The sequence below is a fragment of the Oncorhynchus keta genome, chromosome 30 (genome assembly GCF_023373465.1).
Source record: "Oncorhynchus keta strain PuntledgeMale-10-30-2019 chromosome 30, Oket_V2, whole genome shotgun sequence".
NCBI lineage: Eukaryota > Metazoa > Chordata > Actinopteri > Salmoniformes > Salmonidae > Oncorhynchus > Oncorhynchus keta.
Window position 1 is genome coordinate 32,593,584 of NC_068450.1, and position 26,900 is coordinate 32,620,483.

General features: G+C 44.7%; 3 protein-coding genes, 1 non-coding gene and 1 pseudogene across 7 annotated transcripts; 3 read left to right on the forward strand and 2 right to left on the reverse strand.

Annotated features, from left to right (window-relative positions):
- Positions 1-1,954: 1,954 nt before the first annotated feature.
- LOC127913751 (beta-klotho-like) lies at positions 1,955-3,016 on the reverse strand. The gene is made up of 2 exons (XM_052486981.1): positions 2,761-3,016; positions 1,955-2,356 (listed from the first exon to the last, which is right to left on the reverse strand). The coding sequence occupies exons 1-2, from the start codon at positions 2,832-2,834 to the stop codon at positions 2,143-2,145; spliced, it is 288 nt and encodes a 95-aa protein (XP_052342941.1). The 5' UTR covers positions 2,835-3,016; the 3' UTR covers positions 1,955-2,142.
- Positions 3,017-6,028: 3,012 nt separating this feature from the next.
- Positions 6,029-12,625, forward strand: LOC118371376 (toll-like receptor 6; annotated as a pseudogene).
- On the forward strand, positions 7,965-8,036 carry trnap-ugg (transfer RNA proline (anticodon UGG)). The gene has a single exon. It is a non-coding gene; the product is annotated as a tRNA-Pro (tRNA).
- ints10 (integrator complex subunit 10) lies at positions 11,977-18,322 on the reverse strand. 3 transcript variants are annotated; one of them, XM_035756798.2, is made up of 19 exons: positions 18,070-18,322; positions 17,558-17,895; positions 17,304-17,371; positions 17,113-17,216; positions 16,875-17,014; positions 16,710-16,791; positions 16,439-16,594; positions 16,045-16,219; positions 15,697-15,866; positions 15,379-15,518; positions 15,147-15,300; positions 14,952-15,034; positions 14,686-14,838; positions 14,484-14,592; positions 14,322-14,401; positions 14,047-14,209; positions 13,785-13,878; positions 13,360-13,428; positions 11,977-12,812 (listed from the first exon to the last, which is right to left on the reverse strand). In XM_035756798.2, the coding sequence occupies exons 2-19, from the start codon at positions 17,684-17,686 to the stop codon at positions 12,656-12,658; spliced, it is 2,226 nt and encodes a 741-aa protein (XP_035612691.1). In that variant the 5' UTR covers positions 17,687-17,895; positions 18,070-18,322; the 3' UTR covers positions 11,977-12,655. The 3 variants fall into 3 exon arrangements, with proteins under 3 accessions (XP_035612691.1, XP_035612690.1, XP_035612692.1); XM_035756797.2 differs by having other exon boundaries at positions 17,558-18,322; XM_035756799.2 differs by lacking the exon at positions 13,360-13,428 and having other exon boundaries at positions 17,558-18,316.
- Positions 18,323-18,407: 85 nt separating this feature from the next.
- Positions 18,408-24,407, forward strand: LOC118371380 (mitochondrial nicotinamide adenine dinucleotide transporter SLC25A51-like). Of its 2 annotated transcripts, none has more exons than XM_035756800.2 (2): positions 18,408-18,571; positions 21,598-24,407. In XM_035756800.2, exon 2 carries the CDS (start codon positions 21,687-21,689, stop codon positions 22,608-22,610), a length of 924 nt encoding a protein of 307 aa, XP_035612693.1. In that variant the 5' UTR covers positions 18,408-18,571; positions 21,598-21,686; the 3' UTR covers positions 22,611-24,407. The 2 variants fall into 2 exon arrangements, with proteins under 2 accessions (XP_035612693.1, XP_035612694.1); XM_035756801.2 differs by lacking the exon at positions 18,408-18,571 and adding an exon at positions 19,044-19,229.
- The last annotated feature ends 2,493 nt before the right edge of the window (positions 24,408-26,900 follow it).

The window sequence follows — 26,900 nt, forward strand, 5'->3', positions numbered from 1 at the left end:
ACAGTGGGGAGCCTTCAGGGGAGGTATTGGTGGCCTACGTTGGTTAAGGACGTTAAGGGTTATGTCTCCTCTTGCTCAGTGTGCGCTCAGAGTAAGGCTCCTAGGCACCTTCCTAGAGGGAAGCTACAACCCCTCCCCGTTCCACAGCGGCCATGGTCACATCTGTCCATAGATTTCCTGACCGATCTTCCGCCGTCTCAGGGGAACACCGCGGTTCTAGTGATTGTGGATCGGTTTTCTAAGTCCTGCCGTCTCCTCCCGTTGCCCGGTATCCCTACAGCCCTGCAGACTGCGGAGGCATTATTTACCCATGTCTTTCGGCACTACGGGGTGCCGGAGGACATCGTTTCTGATCGGGGCCCCCAATTCACGTCTCGGGTATGGAGAGCGTTCATGGAACGCTTGGGGGTCTCTGTCAGCCTGACCTCCGGTTATCACCCCGAGAGTAATGGGCAGGTGGAGAGATTGAACCAGGAGGTGGGTAGGTTTCTGCGGTCGTATTGCCAGGATCGGCCAGGGGAGTGGGCACGATACATTCCCTGGGCTGAAATGGCTCAGAACTCACTACGCCACTCCTCTACTAACGTGTCCCCTTTTCAGTGTGTGTTGGGATACCAGCCGGTCCTGGCACCATGGCATCCGAGCCAGACCGAGGCTCCTGCGGTGGAGGAATGGGTACAGCGCTCCAAGGAGACCTGGAGGGCCGTCCAGGAATCTCTACGACAAGCGAGTGGACGGCAGAAGAGGAGTGCTGACCGCCACCGCAGTGAGGCCCCGTGTTTGTACCGGGGACAGGGTCTGGCTCTCGACCCGAAACCTACCTCTCCGCTTGCCCTGCCGGAAGCTGGGTCCGCAGTGTGTAGGGCCCTTTAAAGTCCTGAGGAGAATAAACGAGGTGTGTTATCGATTACAACTCCCTTCCTATTATCGAATTAACCCCTCGTTTCATGTGTCTCTCCTCAGGCCGGTGGTAGCTGGTCCCCTGCAGGACAGTGAGGTACCGGAGGTCCCTCCCCCTCTGGACATCGAGGGGACCCCGGCGTACACGATCCGGGCCATTCTGGACTCAAGACGCCGGGTGAGGGGCCTGCAGTACCTCGTGGACTGGGAGGGGTACGGTCCGGAGGAGAGGTGCTGGGTACCGGTGAGGGACATCTTGGATCCATCCATGTTGAGGGATTTCCATCGCCTCCATCCGGATCGCCCTGCACCTCGTCCTCCGGGGCGACCTCGAGGCCGGTGTCGGCGCGCTGCGGGAGCCCGCGTCAGGAGGGGGTACTGTCACGAGTCCAACCGAGGGTGTTTCCCCTTCCCGGGCGGTTGGCGCTCGGCGGTCGTCGTCACCGGCCTATTAGCTGCCACTGATTGTTTTTCCTCTCCCTCCTTGTATGTTTAGTGGTAGCACCTGTTCATGGTTAATCAGTTAATTAGTTTGTCTTTATTAGACAGCCGGCCCGCCTGGTTGTTGTGCGGGATTATTTCAGTGTAACCTTCGGCTCTGTTGTTAGAGGTACGTGTTAGTGCCTGGTCGTTACTTTTTCCGTTGTACATTCTCATTCCCTGTGTTTGGGGCCGTTACTATTGTGAGCACCCTGTGATGCGTTGGCGCTATTAAAGACGCACAGCTTTGCACTCACTGTCTCCTGCGTTTGACTCCACACACCTACGACACCTGAAGTGTTACAAAAGCCACTTTAAGCAATACCAATAACAATAAGCTGTAGAATGTGTAGGGGGCCATAAACCAACTGAGGCTTTATTGTGGCTACAGTATTGCACAGAATGTTTGTCTCAGTACAACGGGACAGTTCTCACTGGGATTCACTTTAGGATCTCAAAGGTGCCTCATACAGTAAAGTCTGTGAGTTTACTGTATTTTAATTGAAAATGAGAAGCTGTTCTTAACTGACTTGCCTGGTTAAATAAAGGTTAAAAAAAACACAGGAATCTCTGAGCGGTGGTTGCATGTGACTCCAGGAAGGGGTTGGCGTGTTCTACCCAGTCTGCGTGCAGGGCCAGGGACACGTCCCCTCTGTTGGCTGAGATGCTCCCTCTCATAGAGCCTCCAGGCCTTAGTGTGGGCCAGCAGGAGGCTATGGGCTGCCAGATGCTGCTCCTCTCCACTCCATCAGTCTGTTGGGCTCATTGATGGGGATCCAATAACTCACCCAGGGCCCAGCCCTGTAGCAGAGGGTAGCTCTGGAAGGCCTCCACCGTGCTCCGGTTCAGCCAGCCTCTGGAGCCATGCACCGGGCCAGGCAAGCCCAGCAGAGGGGCTCTGTTCGTGGGGTAGTAGAGGATGACCATGGCCTCCAGGCCCTGCTTGCGGAGCTCAGTCAGGAGACAGCGATAGAATCTGTAAAAAGAGTTTGAAGTGATTTAAAATGCAATGTGTATCCATGCATGCGTGCATTCTAGTGTATGTTTGCATGTGTATTAAACATTGAATACACACTATACAGTGTGCGTCTACCCTCAGGGCCTCTGTGTGCACATTAAACAGATCTCCATGGGGCAGGATGAGGGACCAGTTTAGAGCGAAGCGGTAGTGAGATGCCCCTGTGGACTCAAAGAGGCCCAGGTGAACTCAGATGGCCAGGTAGTCATTCTGGTGTGGTGTAATGACCTAGCTTGCATATTGTTCTGTTCGAGATCGAGTGCTAAAAAAGCAGAGCAGTTTTACTAAATAAAATCACAATCTCCTTTTCCTTTCTCCTCCCTCTCTCGTCTCTGCATCCTGTCCTCTTCTCATCCCCTCACCTGTACGGTTGAGTCGGCCACGCCCCAGTGGAAGTCACATGGGAAACACCCTTTGACCTCTCTGGTGGTCTCATCACCAGGGAAACCGTTGTCCTTTACGACCTGCCTGTAGAACTGAGCGGTGGTCTTTGGGACCCTGGTTCAGTTGTCCTGACTGAAAACCATCCACCAGAGAACAGGTTTTGTAGCCAAACACTCTGACACTGTCAAACACCATCGCTGGACACAGACAAACACAGAGAGAATTAAATGAGGAGACACAGTTACCACAGAGGTAGAAATAGCACAACAGTGCAGAGGTTAAATATATTAAAGGGGTCAGTCTGTCAAATATACTCTCTTGTTGACCTCTGTTTTCCCTAACCCTGCCCCCTCCTCTACACACTCCTCCCTCCTCACCTTGCAGCACCTTGTTGATGAACCTCGTCATCAGGTAGATGAAAAAAAGTCTAAAAATATTTGGTTTTAAGTATACTTAAGTATCAAAATTAAATGTAATTGCTAAAATATACTTAAGTATCAAAAGTAAAAGTATAAATAATTTCAAATTGCTTAAGCAAATCAGTCGGCACCATTTTTATTACATTTTTTTGACGATAGCCAGGGGCACATTCCAACACGCAGACATCATTTAAAAATGAAGCATGTGTTTAATGAATGTGCCAGATCAGAGGTAGTAGGGATGACCAGAGTTGTCCTCTTGATAAGTGTGTGAATTGGACCATTTCCCTGTCCTGCTAAGCTTTGAAAATGTAACATGTACTTTTGGGAGTCATGGAAAATGTATGGAGTAAAAAGTACATCATTTTCATTAGGAATGTGTCACGCGGAATGACGCTGTTGAGACGAAGCAGATAAGGGGAGTAAAACGTTTAATTATAACGGACAGCGAAGAGACAGGAATAGTGTCAAAAAACAATACAATGCAGCAGCAGGGAACAGAGCAGGGAACTAACTGACAGATATAGGAGAGGAAATAAACAGGAGAAAAGGGAGTCCAGGTGAGTCCAATAACACTAATGCAAGTGATGAGGGAAGGCAGGTGTGCGTGATGAATGGTAGGAGTGCGTGATGCAGGGTAATCTGGCGCCCTCAAGCGCCAGGGGAGGGAAGAGCGGGAGCAGACGTGACAGAATGACAGAATGTAATGAGGTCAAAGTAAAAGTTGTCTCCCTCTCTCTCCCTCCTTTACTCTGTCATCCTCTCTGCTGAAAAGAGAAGACTAATCTGTCTGCTGAAAAGAGAAGACTAATCTCTGCTGGAAGGAGAAGACTAATCTGTCTGCTGAAAAGAGAAGACTAATCTGTCTGCTGAAAAGAGAAGACTAATCTGTCTGCTGAAAAGAGAAGACTAATCTGTCTGCTGAAAAGAGAAGACTAATCTGTCTGCTGAAAAGAGAAGACTAATCTGTCTGCTGAAAAGAGAAGACTAATCTGTCTGCTGGAAGGAGAAGACTAATCTGTCTGCTGGAAGGAGAAGACGAATCTGTCTGCTGAAAAGAGAAGACTAATCTGTCTGCTGAAAAGAGAAGACTAATCTGTCTGCTGGAAGGAGAAGACTAATCTGTCTGCTGGAAGGAGAAGACTAATCTGTCTGCTGAAAAGAGAACTAATCTGTCTGCTGAAAAGAGAAGGCTAATCTGTCTGCTGGAAGGAGAAGACTAATCTGTCTGCTGAAAAGAGAAGACTAATCTGTCTGCTGAAAAGAGAAGACTAATATGTCTGCTGGAAGGAGAAGACTAATCTGTCTGCTGAAAAGAGAAGACTAATCTGTCTGCTGAAAAGAGAAGACTAATCTGTCTGCTGAAAAGAGAAGACTAATCTGTCTGCTGGAAGGAGAAGACGAATCTGTCTGCTGGAAGGAGAAGACTAATCTGCAATATTGTTTTTCAAAGTAGCTCATTTTGAGATATGTAAATTGTTTGTCCCATGTTTAATGATCTGAAATAAAAGATCCCAGAAATGTTCCATATGCACAAAAAGCTTACTTCTCTCAAATGTTGTGCACAAATTTGTTTACATCCCTGTTAGTGAGCATTTCTCCTAGACTAAGATAATCCATCCACCTAACAGGTGTGGCATATCAAGAAGCTGATTAAGCCGTGTTATCATTACACAGGTGCACCTTGCGCTGGGGTAAAAATAAAGGCCACTCTAAAATGTGCAGTTCTGTCACACAACACAATGCCACAGATGTCGCAAGTTTTGAGGGAGTGTGCAATTGACATGCTGACTATAGGAATGTCAACCAGAGCTGTTACCAGATAATTTAATGTTAATTTCAATACCATAAGCCACCTCCAACTTAATTTTAAAAAATGTGTCAATATGTCCAACCGGCCTCACAACCACAGACCATATGTAACCACGCCAGCTCAGGACCTTCACATCCGGCTTCTTCACCTGAGGGATTGTCTGAGACCAGCCACCCAGACAGCTGATGAAACTGAGGAATATTTATGTCTGTAATAAAGCCCTTTGTGAGGAAAAACACTTTCTGATTGGCTGAGCCTGGCTCCCCAGTGGGTGGGCCTTTGCCCTCCCCGGCCCACCCATGGCTGCGCCCCTGCCCAGTAATTTGAAATACACAGATTAGGGCCTAATGAATTCATTTCAATTGACTGATTTCCTTATGTGAACTTTAACTCAGTAAAATTGTTGAAATTGCTGCATGTTGCGTTTATATTTTTGTTCAGTATGTATATTGCCTCCTAATATTCTACAATCTGTTTGTTGCTTTATTGGCCTGGGCAATTGTTTGTTAAAATTCAAAACTAGATTAATCTCAGACTGGCCACTCGATTCGGCCATTCATGTGGTATTAAAAAATATTAAGCTGTCTTTTACTGTGTAATTGACTAGAATTGCATGAAATGCGTTCTTAAAAATACATTGTTTTTGGGACCCAACAAATGTTCCCCGTTTGTGGAAATCCTAAAAACGCCTCTGCTCAACTGTAGTCACATGACAGACGTTATTATGGCTTTATTATAAAGGGGCTTTAACTTCAACAGTACATTTACCACACATCCAATTGCAGCTGGGTTCACGGATTTGTTTACAAAAAATGATAGTGTGCCGTGAAATTATGTGATTTCTTAATCTGGACCTGATTTTAAGAAATAAACACCTTATCATGACATTTGCCACAGGCATTATGAGGTTATGTCAATTTAGTTGGAAAATGGATGTCCTCCACCTCTAGCCGACCTGACATCAGCAGTGATTCACTGTGAATGTAGACCTGCCCCAGTGTCTGTGAGTTAGAGATGTCGACCACGAGTATGATGTGTCTCCTCTCTAACGCCCAGGAAGCAACGATTCCAACTCCCATTAGACAGCTCTGCAAGCGTTATGTCAAAATATGTTTGTTAGTCACCAAATATGGAGATTCGCTGAGTAACTATGTTAATTTAGTCCTGTTACTACCGGTAAGACGATGTACTTCCAAAAAAAGGTCTAAATAAAAATGTACAAGCAACCGAAAAAAGTGTCTCTTCGGCGCCTCCAATGTATTGAGCTGCTGTAGACTTACGAGCTGTGTTTGGCAGATATGAGTGATTTACATTGGAGGTGCCAAATAGGATTTTTTTGCTTGTAAATGTTGACCTTTTATGAAAGTACATACCGGCCATAACTGGAGTAAATGAAGATAGTTGCTCAGCGAAACTTCATATTTGGTGAGTAACGAACGTATTTTGAAATGATTTACATATGTGGTTACGGTCATGGAACCAATTGGGTACTCGGGGGGGACCGTTAATGCAGTAAACAATAGGTTACTCAAGGAGGGGGGCGTTCCTGTAGATGCATGAATGCCCACATGTGCGGGCTGCAGTTGCACACTATTGCCTGGACGGGTCTAAAATGATTTGCTAAGGTTATCAAACAGGAGATCAGTGATGATATATGGTGAGTAGGGGAAGTTAGGCAGAAGCAATCAGTTACCATTGACGACTTTACAACTGCTGAATGTGGGATGAAAATATATACAGTTTTGGACCATTCCTCTTTACAAAACTGATTCAGTTCAGCAATATTCTTTGGATGTCTGGTGTGAACCGCTCTCTTGAGGTCATGCCACAGCATCTCAATCGGGTTGAGGTCAGGACTGACTGGGCCACTCAGGTTGAGGTCAGGACTGACTAGGCCACTCCAGAAGGTGTATTTTCTTCTGTTGAAGCCATTCTGTTGTTGATTTACTTCTGTGTTTTGGGTCATTTTCCTGTTGCATCACCCAACTTCTGTTGAGCTTCTATTGGCGCACAGATAGCCTAACATTCTCCTGCAAAATGTTTTGATAAATGAAAGTAAGCTGACTCATGACTCCAATTAGCTTTTGGAGAAGTCTTAGCCTAAGGGTTCACATAATTTTCCCAACCTACACTGTGAATGTTTAAATGATGTATTCAATATAGACAAGAACAATACAATAATGTGTGTGTTATTAGTTTAAGCAGACTGTGTTTGTCTGTTGTTGTGACTTAGATGAAGATCAGATCTAATTTTATGACCAATTAATGCATAAATCCAGATAATTCCAAAGGGTTCACATACCTTTTCTTGCCACTGTATATGACGGACTCCCACAGTGGCCCATATGCATGAATGCACACTCTCGGAGGTGCATATTCATGCCCATGCCTCAAAGGTGGTGTACCAGTGAATGCTGCCATATGAGTACAGCACACTATAGATGGGTTGGTTGTTTAGCAACAAAACCGACGCATGCGCAACTACGGGGCAAAACAGATGTGGTTGGCCTAGATTGTTAACAGGTAAACTATATTTTGTCTCCAATGTTTATTGAAAACAGAAATACATTTGCACATAAGCACTTGTCTCTCAAATACATCGTTACAGTTGTTGGTTTTCTATATTGCGAATTTCTGCAATATAAGCATTGACATGAAATCAGTCCAAACAAGACATTGTGTCAAGACCAAGATGAAACTAGGCATTTACGATTACCCACATAGACATTTCTTGTCATCGTTGGTAGCTATCTGGCCATCCAGAAACAAACTCCTCCCTTCTACCCCATTGAGCATATGCATCGTTTTCGTGAGCTGTCAGCTAACGTCTATAAAGTCAGAGTGAAGTGGGAGTGTTTAAAAGTGCACTTAACTTGGCATGAGGCTATACATTCCTTGTCGACACGTAATAGGTAGGTTTTATAAAATGGTCCCTTAGAATAACCTGTAGGGCTCGTTGGTCTAGGGGTATGATTCTCGCTTTGGGTGCGAGAGGTCCCGGGTTCAAATCCCGGACGAGCCCGATTTTTAAAACGTTTGCGTTTTTGTCGTCATAAAAAGTGTTCTCTTAATTTATCTTTTTAATCAATAAAAATCAATGACATAAATCTATTTAATATCTTTATACTGAAGCCATACATTGAGTAATATATTATCATAGCCTCTAGTCGATGCCAAATCCACAGACGTGGCAAAATCTCAACTTCATTGCCTGTCAAACTCTATCTCTGCCCATCAGTGTGAATTAAATGAAAGAAATTAGAAATGTGTGTGAAGGAGGAACATGTTTCCTGCACATTTGAATGGCGTGGTTTCAAGTGTCTGTTTCCCTCTGCTCAACATTTACTGTAAGCCAGAGAGGAAGTGTTAAACATGAGACTGATAAGGTAATAAATAGTATGAGTGTGAAAGCAACACAATAGCAAAGGCAGAGAAAAGTGAGATAAAGCTGAAAGGAATGAGAGAGAAAGAAAGAGAGATGGGGAGGAGAGATGGGGAGGGAGAGAGCGAGAGAGAGAGAGACTGAATATCATTTCAACAACAAAAAACACCTCTTGAAAAGACAGTGAATAGGACAGGTCAGTCTTTCCTTTTTTTCCTCTTTCTGTGTGTGTGTGTGTGTGTGTGTGTGTGTGTGTGTGTGTGTGTGTGTGTGTGTGTGTGTGTGTGTGTGTGTGTGTGTGTGTGTGTGTGTGCATGTACCACAAGTACTGTATAATAGTCCAAAAAAGCTGATGAGTCTATTCAAGAGTCTAGTAAAAAAAAAACACAAGGAAGCTTTTTTTTGTGAATAAGGACGCTGCATGACATTCATATTTAAAACAAAGCCTTTACATTTTATTGTGATTCACAAACACACTGTGTACTGAACCTCTTTTACAAACCAATGCTTTTTACATTTTCTCTCCCTCTTCTGCTTGATCCTTTCCATAGAGGAGGAATGTGGCCGTCAACCTCTGGGCAGTGGCTGTGTTAGTGGGAGTCCATTGCAGTACCCTCTCTTCCTCAGAAATATACAACCTCATTGTCAACCTCTCTTCCAAAAACCTCTCCTTCCCCATAAACTTACCGCCATCCACCTAAGCCCCGGACCTCTCCCAGAACAACATAAAAAAAACTCCCCCATGAGAATTTCCAAGTGACCACTCATCGGTCTTTGAATGTCTTGGAGGAGATAGATCCGGAGACATTCCATCCAACTCCACTCCTGGAGAGTCTGGACTTCTCCCACAACCGTCTCCAGAATCTCACTGAACAACGGTACCTGCTGTTCATACAGAACCTGAGAGGTCTAGATCTGACCTCTAACTTGTTCCACACCATTAACCCGTGGGGCAGAGTTCTGCAGCCTGGGAAAGCTAGAGTCTGGGACTCGGAGCAAACATCAACATCCCTGACGTACACCTGCAAACTTTGACCCTTCGTCTGGAGAACTTCACAGCCTATGAGAGTGGCAGCATGGGTGACATCCAGGCAGAGAAGGTCCGCATGTCCAACGAGGTCGAGCTGATGGGTATGAACCCGAAGGGCGACCACAGTTACCTGGTGAAACTTTTGAAGGGGAGAGGGGCTGACAACACCTTACATCTTCACCTAGCCAATATGGTCATCACTTGGGAGCACTTGACCAACACCGTAAACGCTGTGTTCCAAACCCCCATCGCCCACCTGAGCACTTCAGACATGGCTATCCACATCCGTCTTTTAGTGACACCCCACGAAGAGACACATTCCAGAGGGGGTGGTTACCTTTTTCTTCTCCCTGGAAGCCCTCTGTCATTTCTTCATCAACGTGCCTGTGGAGCACCTGCCGATGACTGAGACGTCCATCATACACATGACCTGCCCCAGGTTGCCCAGCGGGATACTGCAGCTAGACTTCTCAGACTGCACCCTGACTGATACGGTGTCCTCCAGAGTAGAACTGCAAATCTCTGTGGAGTGTACAACCCTGAATAAAAAGTGGACATCCTGGTTCTAAGAGGGAACAACCTCAAGAACCTTCAAATCCTGAGCAAGTGTTCAGCACATGAGCTCTCTGCGTCACCTGGACCTCAGCCTCAACTCGATGGTTTACAGCAGCCAGAAATGCCACTGGCTGTCCACCTGAACCTATCCTCCAATGGGCTGAGCGAATTGGTATTCAGCTGCTTGCCGAACAGCACCCCCACCCTGGACCTCCAGAACAACCAGATCTCCAATGTACCAGAGTCCCTGCTGGCCCTAGACTCTCTCCTTGCTCTGTACCTGAGTACCAATCGGCTGTGGAATCTCCCGGTGTGCGCTGGATTCCCACACCTTAAGTATCTCCTGCTCACGGAGAACTCCCTCCATGCCCCGTCTTTGACCGGTCTGGGGGCCTGCCCTGTTCCTACGGGTTCTAAACGCCAGCAGAAACCCCTTCACCCGTTCCCTGAGAGGATTCAGGGATCTGGGTACTTTTGGGAATGGGCTGGGCAGCGGACACACAGGAATCCAACTTCTCCACTGGCCACGAGCCTACCACTGCAGCTACCCCGAAGTCTGAGGAACTCCACACACCAGAGGGCTTCCAGATCCAGGAGATATCCTGCAACGTCGGCCTGCTGGCAACGGCCATCTGGTGCCCAGTGGTCACGGTTATCATTGTTATGGCGACTCTGTGCCACCACCTGGACGTTCCGTGGTACCTGAGTATGATCTGGCAGTGGACCCAAGCCAAGCACCATTCCAGGACCCAGCAGGTCCGGCCCCAGGACCTGGAGGGGGTGTTGTTCCACTCCTTCATGTCCTACAGCCAGCATAATGAAGACTGGGTCAAGGGGAGTGGTGTAAAATACTTATGTAAAAATACTTTAAAGTACCACTTAAGTAGTTTGAGGTATATGTTTATATTTTTGACAACTTTTACTCCATACATTTTCCCTGACACCCGAAAGTACTCATTACATTTTGAATGCTTAGCAGGCCAAGAAAATGGTCAAATTCATGCACTTATGAAGAGAACACCTGGTCATCCCTACTGCCTGACAGACTCACTCAATACAAATGCATCTTTTGTAAATAATGTCTGAGTGTTGGAGTGTGCCCCTGACTTCAAAACTAGAAAATGGTATCGTCTGCTTTTCCCCTTTACTCCTACCTACATGTACATATTACCTCAATTATCTCAACTAACCTGTACCCCCTGATGCCGTACCGGTACCCCTGTATATACTGTAGCCTTATTATTTTATTGTTACTTTTTTAAACTTGAGTTAATTCAGTCAATATTTTCTTAACTCTATAATTCTTAAAACTGCATTGTTGGTTAAGGGCTTGTAAGTAAGCATTTCATGGTAAGGTCTGTTGTATTCGGCGCATGTGACAAATACATCTGTTTTGATTAATAAAGGGAATTTTAAATGATTTATGCTTTTACTTTTGATACTTAAGTATATTTAAAACCAAATACTTTTAGACTTTTACCCAAGTAGAATTGTACTGGCTGACTATCACTTTTACTGGAGTAACTTTCTATTGAGGTATCTATACTTTAACTCAAGTGTGACAATTGGGTCCTTTTTCCACAACTGGTCAAGGGCCCGCTCTTGCTAAACTGGAGAACTCCGGGCAAGGGGGCTCCACATCTGTCGCCATGATAGGGACTTCGTCCCAGGGAAGACGATCGTGGAGAACATCATCCAATGTGTGGAGGAGCCGGCGATGTGTTCATCCTCTCTGGACACTTCGTCCGGAGCGAGTGGTCCTACTACAAACGGTACTTTGCCAGCCATCAGCGGCTGTCCTGTGGGTTTGACAGTGATATCCTGGTGCTACTGGAGCCTCTGACTCAGTACATGATCCCTTCCAAGTACTACCAACGAAGGCTATGATGGGCAGGCACACCTACCTGGAGTGGCCCCAGGACAGGGGCAAGCACAGGCTGTTCTGGGCCAACCTCAGGGCTGCACTGCAGTGGTGGAGAAATCAAGAAAGAACTGTTGTTTCCAACCAGTCAGGTTTAATGGAGAATTCATATAAACAAACATCTATTTTACTACAGCTTTATAAAAAAGAAAAACAATAAAACGTTATCTAACAATATCAAGCTCACGTTTGTCAACTTTCCAACAATCTCACAATGATTTGGAACCTCAAATCTTTTTCATCAGCTTCACAAAATGATCCAACTAGGCAAAGTAAACTAAATGTATCAAGATAGCCAATGAAAGACACACTAGACAGCAAATACAGACACACTATACACCAACAATACCTGTTTAGTATCCTCAGAAACAGTATGCTCCCCAAGTACAGAACCTTCTCTGAAAGTACATCCTCTGAAAGTAGCCATCTAAGTTTAAGGCAAGCACAAAAAGTGTCCAATATTGTACCCTCATGAAAATAGCACCATAAATAAAACCTTGAAAGAGGAAAACAATGAATTTGCCTCTTTCTAATTATGTGTGTTATTTGGTCATAGAGGCTGTTCAGGGGTCAGAAGTTCATTTGTCAGGTCTGATGGAAGACGGCGATGGTCTTCTGGACACACAAGCTGCAAGGAAGACCAGGCTTTCACTGTGGACATTAGACCCATAAGCCTGGGCTCCTGGTCTCAACAGGTTCAAAAGTCAGATGTCCGAGGTTTAAAGGTGAAGGGGTCAAAGGTTAGGTGTCAGATCAGGGCAGGGACTGGATGATGATGATCTTCTCGTTGACACAGAAGCGGTGGAGGACAGTGTACAGGTTCTCCCCGCAGCGTGACACCTGTCTCTCCATGGCCAGGCGGAAGTCCTCCTTCACCCCTTTAGTGATGCCACGCGTCACCGTGTGGTGCCTACAGGGCAGAGGAAGCCAGACAATGGGTGTGAGAAAGAAACCATTTCTAGCATTTTCATAGAAAAACACATGTTCATAGTTTTAGAAATCAGACATTTGATAATGTTCATTTTTCTCCAAACCTCTACAGTAACAGTTGAAAACACCAATTTATCAACGATAAAACATAAAATGACACAACATCAAGGAAACTACATGTTTCCCCAAATACAGTATTCATAGTTTTGAGATGGAATGAGAGTATAGGGTATCTACCAGCCAGGCAAAATTTAGACGGGGAAGATTCAACAACATCAAAAACAGTAACACATAGTCAAACGTGAATGTTCACAAATGCAATGACAACTACAGATATGAAAAATACAACCAAAATTGACTTTAAAAACATCAGTAACGACCACATAAACGGATGCAATGGGTCAAACGCCTTCTCAAAAATAAAACACGACAAGGACTCGATGAAAACAACAGACCGAAAACCAAAATGAGGTTTGGGGCAGAGGGATGGAGAGAGTGTTTGGGGTAGGGGTGGTGGGCAGGGGTACCTGTCGGTCGTCTGCACCCCAGGTAGCAGCAGGGTGTTTAACTCCCCACCCAGGGCGGGACTAGGGTTCCTGAGGACAGTAAACACCAACATTCATCAACTCACGCTCCGGGTTAGAAGTTGCCCTTAAGCACAAATCTAGGATCAGCTTACCCTCTAAAAATCTTTACGTTTAACATTAAGAGGAAGCTTGAAACTGATCGTAGATCAGTGTCTAGAGGCAACCTCATTCTACTCCTCAACTCGCACTGAGAGTGGTTGCATTCAAACAACCTAAACAACTTTTTTCCCGACCTTAGATAGACAGCGCTTTGTACCTCTAACCCTTTCTCAACACAACGCCTGACAGCTGAGCTGCTATTCGCTACATCTATGTGAGCATGACTGCATACAATACATAAGCATCTGCCAGTGGGAGGGGCTTACTTGATTAACATTCCCTGATTGGGCAGTAGTTCCAGCTGGACCCGCCCCCCCTCCGTAGTCCGCAGGTATGCAAACTCCTCCAGCATATCAATATCTGAACGAGTTAAAGTCAAACAACAGAGAGACAAAAAGCTAAAAAGTGTCTGCAATCCCCAGTCGTTCTCATATCTGCTCAACCAACTCGTAAGTCTTGGATTGTTTTAGATATATATAAAAAAATATATATATATATTGTTTTAGCTATACTGTCTGATAAGGATACTGGTGACGTAGTTGAAGAAGTTCTCATACTGGAAGCTGCCCTGCTGACAGATCTTATCAATGGCTTTCAGGAACAGAGACTCGCCCTGTGGCCAATCGTGTTGCAGGAGCACCACCACGTGACCCAAGGAGAGGTCGTCTCGGCTGTCCGTGAAGGCACGAAGCTGATGAAAATTTAAAATAGGTTATTTGAGTTTAAGGGGAATGTAAAACCTGCAGACCCTTATCAACATAGTTCTGTGTTTAGCCTTATTTGTAAGGGCAGTGTTGAGGTACCTTGAAACAGGCGAACATCAGCTGAAGACAGAATGGCAGAATCGTTTTACTCGTACAGGGCAGCAGCCTCAGATCATTGCCTAGCAACAAAAACACACTGCATTGTAAGCATGGACATAAAACAAAGACATTTGAAGATATCTCACACACAGTGAACCTTACCTTTCCTGGGCTTGTTTCTGGCTTTGCCCGATTCGTCAGTGTTCTTGACTGGATCCTGGTTTTGAGGTACCAACCCACCAACTACATCAAGTAACTTTTCACACGCCATCTGATACAGACGGAGACACAGAAAAACAGTGACGCAATCTCTCTCTGGTTGTATGCATGTTTCTGGATGAGCCCTCTGTATGTGCATACCCACCCTGTACTCTCCCAGTGCGTAGTGGCAGGAGGCCTGCTGTATAAGGGTCCTGTGGTGCTCCAGGTTACCCTGTCCTGGGGAGCTCTGTCCAGGCTGAGGCTGCTGAAACCCAGACATCTGGAGTAGGCTGGACAAGGCCTTACGGTAATGACCCTGGGGGAGAGGACACACACACTGGCATTGAACACAAATCCGTGGACATACACAGACAAACATACAAAACACAGATGAACTCCTAACGAACAATGATCATTATTTATGTTTACCTGGTATATGATCATATCTGTGAAGAATATTCTGAACCACAGCCAGTTGTCTGTCTTCCAGGAGGAACAGATCTTGTTGAATTCTGGAGAATGGGTGTGAAAACATTTCATCAGAACAACAAACATTTGCTTAGACAGGACATGCATTTAGAGAGCATGCAGTTGGGAGCTGGGGGCTGTATTTGGAGGGCGTACCGGTCCCCAGGCTGTCGTGGGACTGGAGGAGATCCCAGCTCTCCCTGGCCAAACGGAAGCTCTCCAGAGTCTCTGCCCACCCGGGCATCTCTGTTTTGTTGACCATGATGTTCCGGCCACGCCCCTTCCCCAGGCCCTCGTCATCATCTGAGCTCTGAAGAAACACCCAAATACATGCATAAGCATGTACACACACACACAGTCCACAAAGACTTCCCATCTATCCTCTCACCATGGTCTTCTCGCGGCCGTCGGCCAGTTTGCGTTTCTTGTGAGCGTGTTTCCCTGCTCCTCTCTCCAGTTCTACCTCACTGTACACTGAGCTCAGGTCCTCCAGCAGTATCCACGACCCAGAGGCCAACGCATTCACACCTGCAACACACACACATACAAATGAATACACAGACGCAACACACAAACAACCTCACTGTAAACTAAGGAGAGAGCCTCAAACAGAATCTCCACAAGACCAACGCTCTAAGGACAAAATTGACATTTTCACAGTCATGTGAATACAAATACATATGAACACACAGGGGGAGAGACTGACCGTGAAACAGAGCAGGCTGTACAGCTGAGACGTAGAGGTAGGCACTGCGGAAGAGGACCAGCGAGGCACAGATGACCACCTGACTGCAGCACCGTGACCTGGTCTCTCCCTCTAGACTGGGCAGGTAGCAACACAGCTCCTTAACCCACTGCAGCATCTCCACGTAGCCCCTACAAAAACACACACGTAAACAGTGATGCACACACTTTAACACCCAGCATTATCCTGCAAAACAAACACATGCATAGAGTATGTATAGGCTAACCACTCACACTCATAAGTAAACACACACACACACACATTCACTTCAGTTACACACACATACTGGGAGATCATCTGTGCTCCTACCTCTGTCCCTTGTCCCCCTGCCACTCGCAGCGAGCCCCCACCACTGCCAGGATATCCAGCAGTCTCTCCCAGGGCTCAGCCACCAACGACGACTTCTCTGACAGACCCTCAATCACATAGCGCTGGGACCCCCGAGACACACTGGGAGACTTCAGCCCACCACCCTCCTGAGAGCCTGAGAGAAGGGAGAAGATGAGTACAGGGCAACGTCATTGGACCGTGAAACACGTGAAAATGGAAAGTGTAAGCAAACGTGCAGAAAGAAAAGAGGGAGAAATTGAGGACAAAAATCATAAAACTACCTGATGGCATGCAAGTAGTAGCAATGTGGAGGTGGCATGCAATGAGAAATAAATGAGATCAAATGCAGATATTATAAATAGTACTCAGCTACCGTTTAGGGCTTTGCCCTGCAGCTGTCCGTCAGCAGACGGGCCCCGCGTGACATAACCGATGTAGAACTCTGCTGCTTTCAGCATGTACTTCAGCAGCAGACTGGCAGGCAGACGCATGTCCACGTTGTTTATGATCAACGGGAGAACGTCACACACTGTGAGAGAGGAAGAAAAGTAACATAGAATGCATATATAGTTACTTTATATTTGTCATCTTTTGAGGTCCAAATGTTCTAGGTTTCGATCATCTGATTCAGAGAAATCTCTCACCAAACAGCTTCCTGAAACAGTTGACAGGTGTCTCCAGTTTTTCAGCCGTCTCCGCCTCCAATAGGGAATCTCCCAAATTGACCTTGAATGCGAACAAAGCAACAGATAAATGATTCTGTGTTTATTGAACACGGTGTTGAAGGTCAGAGGTGAGAGGTTACATACCCCATGTTGGACCACAGACTCTGGGAAGCGTCTGAGCAGTAACAGAAGCATCTCAGCCTTCTCCAGGGTATTGAAGCATTGTTCTGTGGCCTTCAGCAGCACCTCACACTGCACTGGTCCGGGCAGGGTTTCAAACAGACCTACAGTGAACATACACAATACAGTGTTTACACTTCTAACATTTCACCCAATCAGGAAAGATCTCATGTAGATCTAACACACACACCACAGTCCTCACCTCGTAGGAACTGAGCCTGTTTGTCCTGACAGTCGCTCCGCAGGGCAGCTGTGATGACAGTAATCTCCCGCCACACAACAGGCTGATCAGGGAAATTGATGAACCTGAAGGACACAGCACACATAACAGCAGTTACACCAGCCATAAACAGTACTGTGTGCAGAAGTAGCGAGATAAGAACTTTCACTCACATATCATACAGCAGTCTGCCCGCTGAAGCAGTCTTCTCTGCGTTTCTCTCAATGGTGTACATCTCGTGCTGTCAAGACAAGAGACCAATCAATGTGACATTCCATTCCAGCCTTTATGCTACAAAGCCAAGGACCAGACCTCTTGACAGAGACTAGCTTGACTACTACATGTGTTCCAAATAGCTCGTTAGTAATTTGTCAAATCCGAGTTTAATCCGCTAGCGTTTCAATGTCATTTACTAGACGCAGTTTACCTGAATATTGAAGTCCGTGGGATAGAGGGTTCGAGCGGTTATCAGCCAAGCCTTGGCTGCACACGGGTCCTCGGACACTAGATCCCGAGCCCGTTTCACTAAAAACTCGCAGTCCTTTTGTGCTGACATATTTGCTTGTATTATTGAATTCCGTGAGGTACAGGGTTAGTGCGGTTATCAGACATAAACAAAACAAAATATGAATTTCCTATTGTTGAAACTGGGTTATTTGTTTATCGCTCCGCTCAATGGCAACCTTTTGATGACATCACGACTTGCAGTCGCAGATGTGATGTCAGTAGGCTCGAGGGATCGTATTTCCAGGTAAATGCTGCCACCTGGTGCAATGACAGAATATTGCACACATAAAATGAAGGGCGAATCTTGAGTAAAATGCGTTAATGCAAAAATAAACATCATAAAAAGCACGAGGCTTTATTTAAATAATAATAATAATAATAATGTGACCTTTATTTAACTAGCAAGTCAGTTAAGAACAAATTTGTATTTACAATTACGGCCTACCCCGGCCAAACTCGAACGACGCTGGGCTAGTTTTGCGCAGACTTTATGGGACTCCCAATTACAGCCGGATGTGATACAGCCTGGATTCGAACCAGGGACTGTAGTGACGCATCTTGCACTGAGATGCAGTGCCTAGACCGCTGCGCCACTCAATTCTAGTCACGGAGTTAACCCTCAACATATAATCCATTCGAGGTGCAAATGTTATTTTGTCAAATATACATTGTAAACCTGTTTCAAGAGAACCAACAGGAATAGCCTGAAACTTTCCACCAAAAACTGTGGTGGAAAATAAATTCAAACATGTTTTATTTGCGCATGCGCCGTAGGGAATGCCCGCTATCTGCATCGCTATTGGTTTTCCTTCCTGCCTGTTTCACCACAAGCCCATCTGCGATCGACACAGCAGACTGTACCACCTAAAATAAGATATTTTCTGTGGTAAAATTACGGATTCTTCGTGGCAAGGCAACGGCTGGAGTTAACGCGGCAAGTAAAGTTGGATACGAGGGACATAGTTTTTAAATATAGTATTATAATAAGCTTTTTAATTTTTATTTTTTTAACGTTTACCACGACAGCTTGTGTGGTTTAAAATCAAGTCAAGTTGTCAGCTTTGACACAGTAGTGCAACATGCTAGCTAACGTTAACTAACTCGCTAGCACAAGGCCTGCAAACTGTAGCAAGCAGAGTCAAAAGGCTGTTAGTAACAATAGCTTGCTAATGAACTCTTGACTGTCAAATCAGCCATGTCACTGGCAAGTAAAGGGCCCTCAAATTGATGTTAACTAGCTAACTGGCTTGTTAGTTTAGCGACACCCCTTTCACCTGGTTAACACAACCACAGTCATAATTATCGATAAACTCCTCCCATTGCCACAATTTCTCTAACATTTCATGTTAAACCTAACCTTAATTAACCACATGCCTAACCACAACCTTTAAATTAGGACCAAAAAGACTTTGTGGCTATGGAATCTGACTTAGTACCTGTGTTGTCTAACGTTGGTCAGTGGAACCCGGTTCACCAATCATTTAGCATTTTATTCTACCGTTCTGAACAGGAAGACAAATTTAGCAGACAGTTTTGTCCTGTGCTTTGGAGTTCGTGAACTAATTCAGAATAATCAAGTTTGGATTGTGCAAGTGTGTAATCTTTGGAAATTATACATTATGATAGATTACAACTCAGATTTCAGCATGTCTTTCAACTTTGTGTGCATAATTTGGAAGTTGCGTTCCATAGCATATCCATGACAGCATTGGCAAGCAAATTGGGAGTTCCTAGAAGGCGTTACCCAAGATCCTTTAGCAAGAGTACAATGATCAGACCTGTTATTTACGGTGTCTGGATCAGACTCAGCAACCAGGTTCAGGACAGTTAATTTGTACAAGGTGACAACTTGACCTCTAATGACCCTTCAGTGACACTTCTATCACCCTTTGACCTACACTACATGACCAAATGTATGTGGACACCTGCTCATTGAACATTTCATTGTTAAATCATGGGCATTAATATGAAGTTGCCCCCCAACTCGCTTTGTGATAGATGTTGGAACATTGCTGTGGGGACTTGCTAACAATCAGCTACGAGCATTAGTGAGGTCGGGCACTGTTGGGTGGGTAGGTCAGCGTTCCAATTCATCCCAAAGTTCTTCCACATCGATCTTGACAAACATTTCTGTATGAAACTCGCTTTGTGCACTGGGGGCATTGTCATGCTGAAACAGGAAAGGGCCTTCCCCAGACTGTTGCCACAAAGTTGGAAGAACAGACTTGTCTAGAATGTTGTAGTGTATGTTGTAGTATTAAGATTTCTGTTCTCTTCACTGAAACTAAGGGGCCTAGTCTGAACCAGGAAAAACAGCCCCAAACCATTATTCCTCCTACACCAAACTTTAGTTGGCACTATGCATTGGGGCAGGTAGCGTTCTCTTGGCATCCGCCAAACCCAAATTTGTCCGTCGGACTGCTAGATGGTGAAGTGTGATTCATTGCTCCAGAGTCCAATGGTGGCGAGCTTTACACCACTCTAGCCGACGCTTGCCATTGTGATCTCATGCTCCAGATGAACAGTTCTTGTGCTGACGTTGCTTCCAGAGGCCGTTTGGAACTCGGTAGTGAGTGTTACAACCGTGGACAGATGATTTTTACGTGCTTACAGCCCTCGGCGGTCCTGTTGTGTGAGCTTGCGTGGCCTGCCATTTCGCAGCTGAGCCGTTGTTGCTCCTAGACGTTTCCACTTCGCAGTGACAACACTTGCAGTTGACCGGGGCAGAAATTTGACGAACTGACTTGTTGGAAAGGTGGCATCCTATGACTGTGCCATGTTGAAAGTAACTGAGCTCATCAGTAAGGCCATTCTACTGCCAATGTTTGTCTATGGAGATTGCATGGCTTTGTGCTCAATGTTACACAACTGTCAGCAACAGGTGTGGCTGACATGGCCAAACCCACTAATTTGAAGGGGTGTCCTCATACTTTTGTGTATTTAGAGCATGCTCTGTGTGTAGGACCTTGTGTTTTCAAGATAACTGGCTGCATAACATCTAGGCAGATGTATAAATGATTTATATGTGTGTATATATACACGTCATTGATTTGAATTCCCCTTCTGATGACCAAATAGCACCTTTGTCTAAGAACCCTTGTACATTAGACCCAAGTGTTATGCAATAATTCTTATCACTGAGGTGTTAACGGTGGCAAACTTCAATAGAGGCAGCAGCACTTAACTGGATTGTGTTAGTTCGTGGTGCACTGGACTGCAATACTGCAATACCAAACCTGCTTACACAAGATCCTTCTTACATTGGCAACCTGGTCATTGTTTTGTAGAATATTTGTATCAACACCAGTCCTACCCAGGAGAGAATAACTGCCACCTCTCAATGAAGCAACGGCAGTTGAAGGCCGAATGTGGTACTGCAGGCATTGTTGGCAGTGAAGGATATGCTTCTAATACACCAGATGTATGTCCTTGAACCTATTTATTTTAAAATCTCACACAGAAGTTATAATTTAGTTGGTAATGGCAGCCTGCCGTATCCCGATCGGCCTTCAACTTGAGTTACTCAATGAGGGGGGGGGGGGCTAGCCTGCAATGTCACTTCCTGGCGTAGCTCAAACTGTGAATGTTAAGTCTCCATGAGACGCCATCGTAACCGACTTAACTCAATATCGCATTGAAGCCAAATTTTCACATTGGAATGAATGGTGTCAAGTGATCGATGGCTTTATCCATTCATATATACAGTCATTGGTCCTACCGCAGTGCAGAACCTGATGCCTTCTGGATACGAGCCTCGTTGTCACACAATCCTTCTCCACTATGCATGAGGGAGTTTTGCAGACTGGTTGACCATCCATTTACAATGTTATTATAGCCATGGCATGTTTTGCTGAGATGAACAGGAAGCTTCCATTCACACAGTTTCAGCATCAATAGATAATATTGCATTTTAAATATGTGGATTTTCAATTTAAGAAATGTTTTTATTCCCTCCCACAGGTTGAAAATCATCCAAGAGGTCGTCTCCCCAGCGGTGATGTTTGTGGCGTAGGCTCAGGGTGTGTCTCACCTCCCATGGTGTTACCACCATGGACCCAGAGTCAACCCGCACATCACAGCCCCATGGCTCCCTTGGTAAAAGTGGGGTCTCCCTGCTATCTGGCAGGGGTTTGGGGGCAGCTCTCACCCCTCGAGGGAAACACTATGCGTGTGGTTCCATAGCTGCCTTCACCAACATCATGGTGACATTCCCCATCCAGAAAGTTCTGTTCAGGCAGCAGCTGCACGGTGTGCGGGCCAGAGAGGCCGTCGGGCAGCTCCAACGGGACGGGATGAGGAACCTCTACAGGGGGCTGCTCCCTCCTCTTCTGCAGAAGACCACCACGGTAGCCATCATGTTCGGCCTGTACGAAGACTTTTCCCATGTCTTACTGGACCAGTTGTCCACAGGCAGCGGCATTCCTGAGCTAGTGACGCGGAGCTTCGCAGCTGCGCTGGCGGGCACGGCAGAAGCTGCCCTGATGCCGTTTGAGCGGGTGCAGACTCTCCTCCAGGACCACCGGCACCACGGCCGCTTCCACAACACGGCCCACACCTTCCGGACGCTCCTAAGAGAGTACGGTGTGAAGGAGTGCTACCGCGGCCTGGTGCCAGTCTTAATAAGAAACGGTCCCAGTAACATGCTGTTCTTCGGGCTCCGCGGGCCCATCAAGGAGCAGCTCCCTGAAGCCTCCAGCCGGACCGGCCACCTGGTCAATGACTTTGTGTGTGGAGGGGTGCTGGGGGCGGCGCTGGGGATCATGTTCTACCCGCTGAACGTGGTGAAGTCCCGTGCCCAGTCCCAAGTTGGGGGCGCGTTCCGGCCTTGTGGGGAGGTGTTAATGACGGTTTGGCGGGAGAGAGGCGGCAGCGTGGCCATGCTGTTCAGAGGGGCCCACCTCAACTACCACCGCTCTCTTCTCTCCTGGGGCATCATCAACGCCACATACGAGCTGCTGCTCAAAGTGTTCTGATACTGAACGGGGGATAGAAAGAGGGGGAGGTGTAGAAAGGGGGAGCGAGAGAAAAAATTCAAGACTTGCGTAAGTGTTTGAGGGTGAGGATGAACGCAATTTTTGTTTTATTGGATCCCCATTAGCTGTTGCACAAGCAGCAGCTATTCTTCCTGGGGTCTGTATAGAACATCAATAGACAAGAAAAGCTCAAGGATAGAACTACATTAAAAAAAGGCACCTATAGCATTTATATCAATGCATACACACAAACTATCTCTGTCAAATAGGGGAGAGGCGAGGTGTTGCTCTATCTGTTTTTTTTTATTGATGCTGTCTCTTGTGTTTGGCACTTGAAACTGATGTGCCCACTGCCCACCCAAAAAGGTCCAGATAGTTTATGTGGGGGGGTAAGTGTCTATGGCAAGCAGAAGAGGACAGAGGGTATCTGAAAGGTGAAGTTTCTCTACTGACAATGGCCATCCGGTCAGTGTGAGATGAATTGCCGCTTGTTTAAAGTCACAGTATCAAAGTGAGAGGTCTGGGTCCAACGAAAGCCTTCAATCTTTTTTTAATTTTTATAAATGTATCAATTGAAATGGATTTGACAAATTATTGACATTCTGTAAGTACCTTTCCCTTTGTAGTCTGATGTGGTACCCAACAAAGTTTCAGAGGCAGTTTCACAGGGGGTAAGCCTTTTCAGTGACCAAGAGCACCTCTTAAAGAACTGTTCATTGTATTGACCAGTGTTTCTGTGTGCATTGGTTATTAGTCCCTTCAACCCCTGCTTTCCCTGCTCTGATTCTCTGACTGTGAGCTCTGCTATTTACCATGTCGGTCATCTTGGATTATGCACAGATTCGACCCTCTGTGGCGTGCGACCCTGGCGGCTTGCGGCGTGCGACCCTGGCGGCTTGCGGCGTGCGACCCTGGCGGCTTGCGGCGTGCGACCCTAGCAGCTTGCGGCGTGCGACCCTGGCGGCGTACGACTCTGGCGGCTTGCGGCGTACGACTCTGGCGGCTTGCGGCGTACGACTCTGGCGGCTTGCGGCGTACGACCCTAACTGTGTTTGTCCTGTAGATATAGCGCTCGCCAGCTTGTAGTCTGTAAATTAGTTACCTCTGGTTCGTTCAGCCATTCCTATAGGGAAAATTAATGGGGAATGAATATGGTTTGGGGATAAACGCCGAAAATAAGGTCAGCATTTTACACAGGCTTAGAAGATCTTATACGTTGTGTTCTATGCAATAATATCAGTCAGTTAACAGGACCTTTATGAATTATGAAGACTGCTTTTTTTATTAAATAAATGTGTCAAAATTAACAAGTGACATTAGCTGATGAAGATTATCCTATAGAACAAAATTACAAATCTCCTAAGCCTGTGTATATCACAGACCTTTATCCAAAAACCCTTCAAAAACTCAATTTTGCCATTGCCATGGTTCGTTGGACAAAGCCTGAGTTAGTGCCTACCAATATCCGTTGTTACTTTTGCTCTCTATAGTGCTCTCTTTTACTTGAAAGATGATTGGAAAAAGCAGTAGCTTAGAAGCACAGGGGAACTGGACTAGGGAAGTGCTTCATTGTTATGTCATCCAATGCCAATCTAAGCAAATCTTGAAAATGTGTGTTTAATTAGCATATTCCCGAAGTGCTACTTGTAATGTTTGTCTGTCAAAGTGTTGACAAGTACCCATTGGTTTAAGTATAATTAAAATGTACTTGTTACCCATAACTTCTAGTCCTTCATGAAATAGACTGAAAAAATAATAATAAATTCACACCAACAATACAGGAACACACACATTTTGCCTATCAATTTATACTTCCATCTCTCGATGTAATCCTTCATTTACACACTTGTTTCTCTCCATATGTATTTTTCCCTTGCTCTCTCTTTCTCTCCATTCTTACTGCTGAACACTTGTGCACACCTCTCTGCCCATAACCCCTGTTGACATAATGGGCTCAAATTTTAAGCTTCAGTAGGCAGTCGCCATGCAGCAGCCCACACTGAGTATGACAGGCCAGAATAGGGAAGGCATGCTGCTAGGGGATTGAGACTGGGCTAGAAAGAGAGCACTGGAGGAGTGTGTGAGAACTAGTATGAGGGAGACTGAATGCAGATGAAAATTAGAAAAGGGATAGGGAGTAGTGTTGTGGCACAGAAAGTGAAATCTGCCATTTACTTTGACCCCCTCGCCGTCTATATGCCTTCTGTATTTTCAACAACAATTCTAAGCGCTGAATAAGATCAGTACAGTTTTCTAGCGTTGAAGGTACAAGTATGTTTTACTGAGTGTTTCAGAAAAACTCATTAGGCTATTACATAAAACATTTCCAAAATAATTGCAGATCTGTTGTTGGTCACAGATGTTCAATTAATGTGCTGCTAACCAAGCCAGCAAGCATTGAAAATTAACAGTTAAAATGTCTGAAAGACTGAAAGAGAAAGCATACTCTTCTTTTTTTTTGGTCAATTTGTGAATAATCTGTCATTTTCCCAATCAAAAACAAGTTATGACATTCAATCATATTGTGAAGATGCACTATATACAGTCCCTTCAGAAAGTATTCACACCCCTTCACTTTTTCAGAATTTTCTTGTGTCCATGGAACTTGCAGGTGCCTTGGTGGAAGAGTGGGGTAACATCTCACAGCAAGAATGGGCAAATCTGGTGCAGTCCATGAGGAGGAGATGCACTGCAGTACTTAATACAGCTGGTGGCCACCAGCTACTGACAGTTACTTTTGATTTTGACCCCCCACCCCTTTGTTCAGAGACACATTATTCCATTTCTGTTAGTCACATGTCTGTGGAACTTGTTCATTTTCTGTCTGTTGAATCTTATGATCATACTAATATTTACAGTTGACAGTGAGGATGTTTTTTGTTGAGTTTACATATAAGATGGGAAATGCAAGATATGTAAACATTATTAAGTGACTAAGATACCGTAGTATAGAATACCGTTTATACATATTAGATGAGTAATGCCAGATATGTAAACATTATTAAGTGACTAAGATACCGTAGTATAGAATACCGTTTATACATATTAGATGAGTAATGCCAGATATGTAAACATTATTAAGTGACTAAGATACCGTAGTATAGAATACCGTTTATACATATTAGATGAGTAATGCCAGATATGTAAACATTATTAAGTGACTAAGATACCGTAGTATAGAATACCGTTTATACATATTAGATGAGTAATGCCAGATATGTAAACATTATTAAGTGACTAAGATACCGTAGTATAGAATACCGTTTATACATATTAGATGAGTAATGCCAGATATGTAAACATTATTAAGTGACTAAGATACCGTAGTATAGAATACCGTTTATACATATTAGATGAGTAATGCCAGATATGTAAACATTATTAAGTGACTAAGATACCGTAGTATAGAATACCGTTTATACATATTAGATGAGTAATGCCAGATATGTAAACATTATTAAGTGACTAAGATACCGTAGTATAGAATACCGTTTATACATATTAGATGAGTAATGCCAGATATGTAAACATTATTAAGTGACTAAGATACCGTAGTATAGAATACCGTTTATACATATTAGATGAGTAATGCCAGATATGTAAACATTATTAAGTGACTAAGATACCGTAGTATAGAATACCGTTTATACATATTAGATGAGTAATGCCAGATATGTAAACATTATTAAGTGACTAAGATACCGTAGTATAGAATACCGTTTATACATATTAGATGAGTAATGCCAGATATGTAAACATTATTAAGTGACTAAGATACCGTAGTATAGAATACCGTTTATACATATTAGATGAGTAATGCCAGATATGTAAACATTATTAAGTGACTAAGATACCGTAGTATAGAATACCGTTTATACATATTAGATGAGTAATGCCAGATATGTAAACATTATTAAGTGACTAAGATACCGTAGTATAGAATACCGTTTATACATATTAGATGAGTAATGCCAGATATGTAAACATTATTAAGTGACTAAGATACCGTAGTATAGAATACCGTTTATACATATTAGATGAGTAATGCCAGATATGTAAACATTATTAAGTGACTAAGATACCGTAGTATAGAATACCGTTTATACATATTAGATGAGTAATGCCAGATATGTAAACATTATTAAGTGACTAAGATACCGTAGTATAGAATACCGTTTATACATATTAGATGAGTAATGCCAGATATGTAAACATTATTAAGTGACTAAGATACCGTAGTATAGAATACCGTTTATACATATTAGATGAGTAATGCCAGATATGTAAACA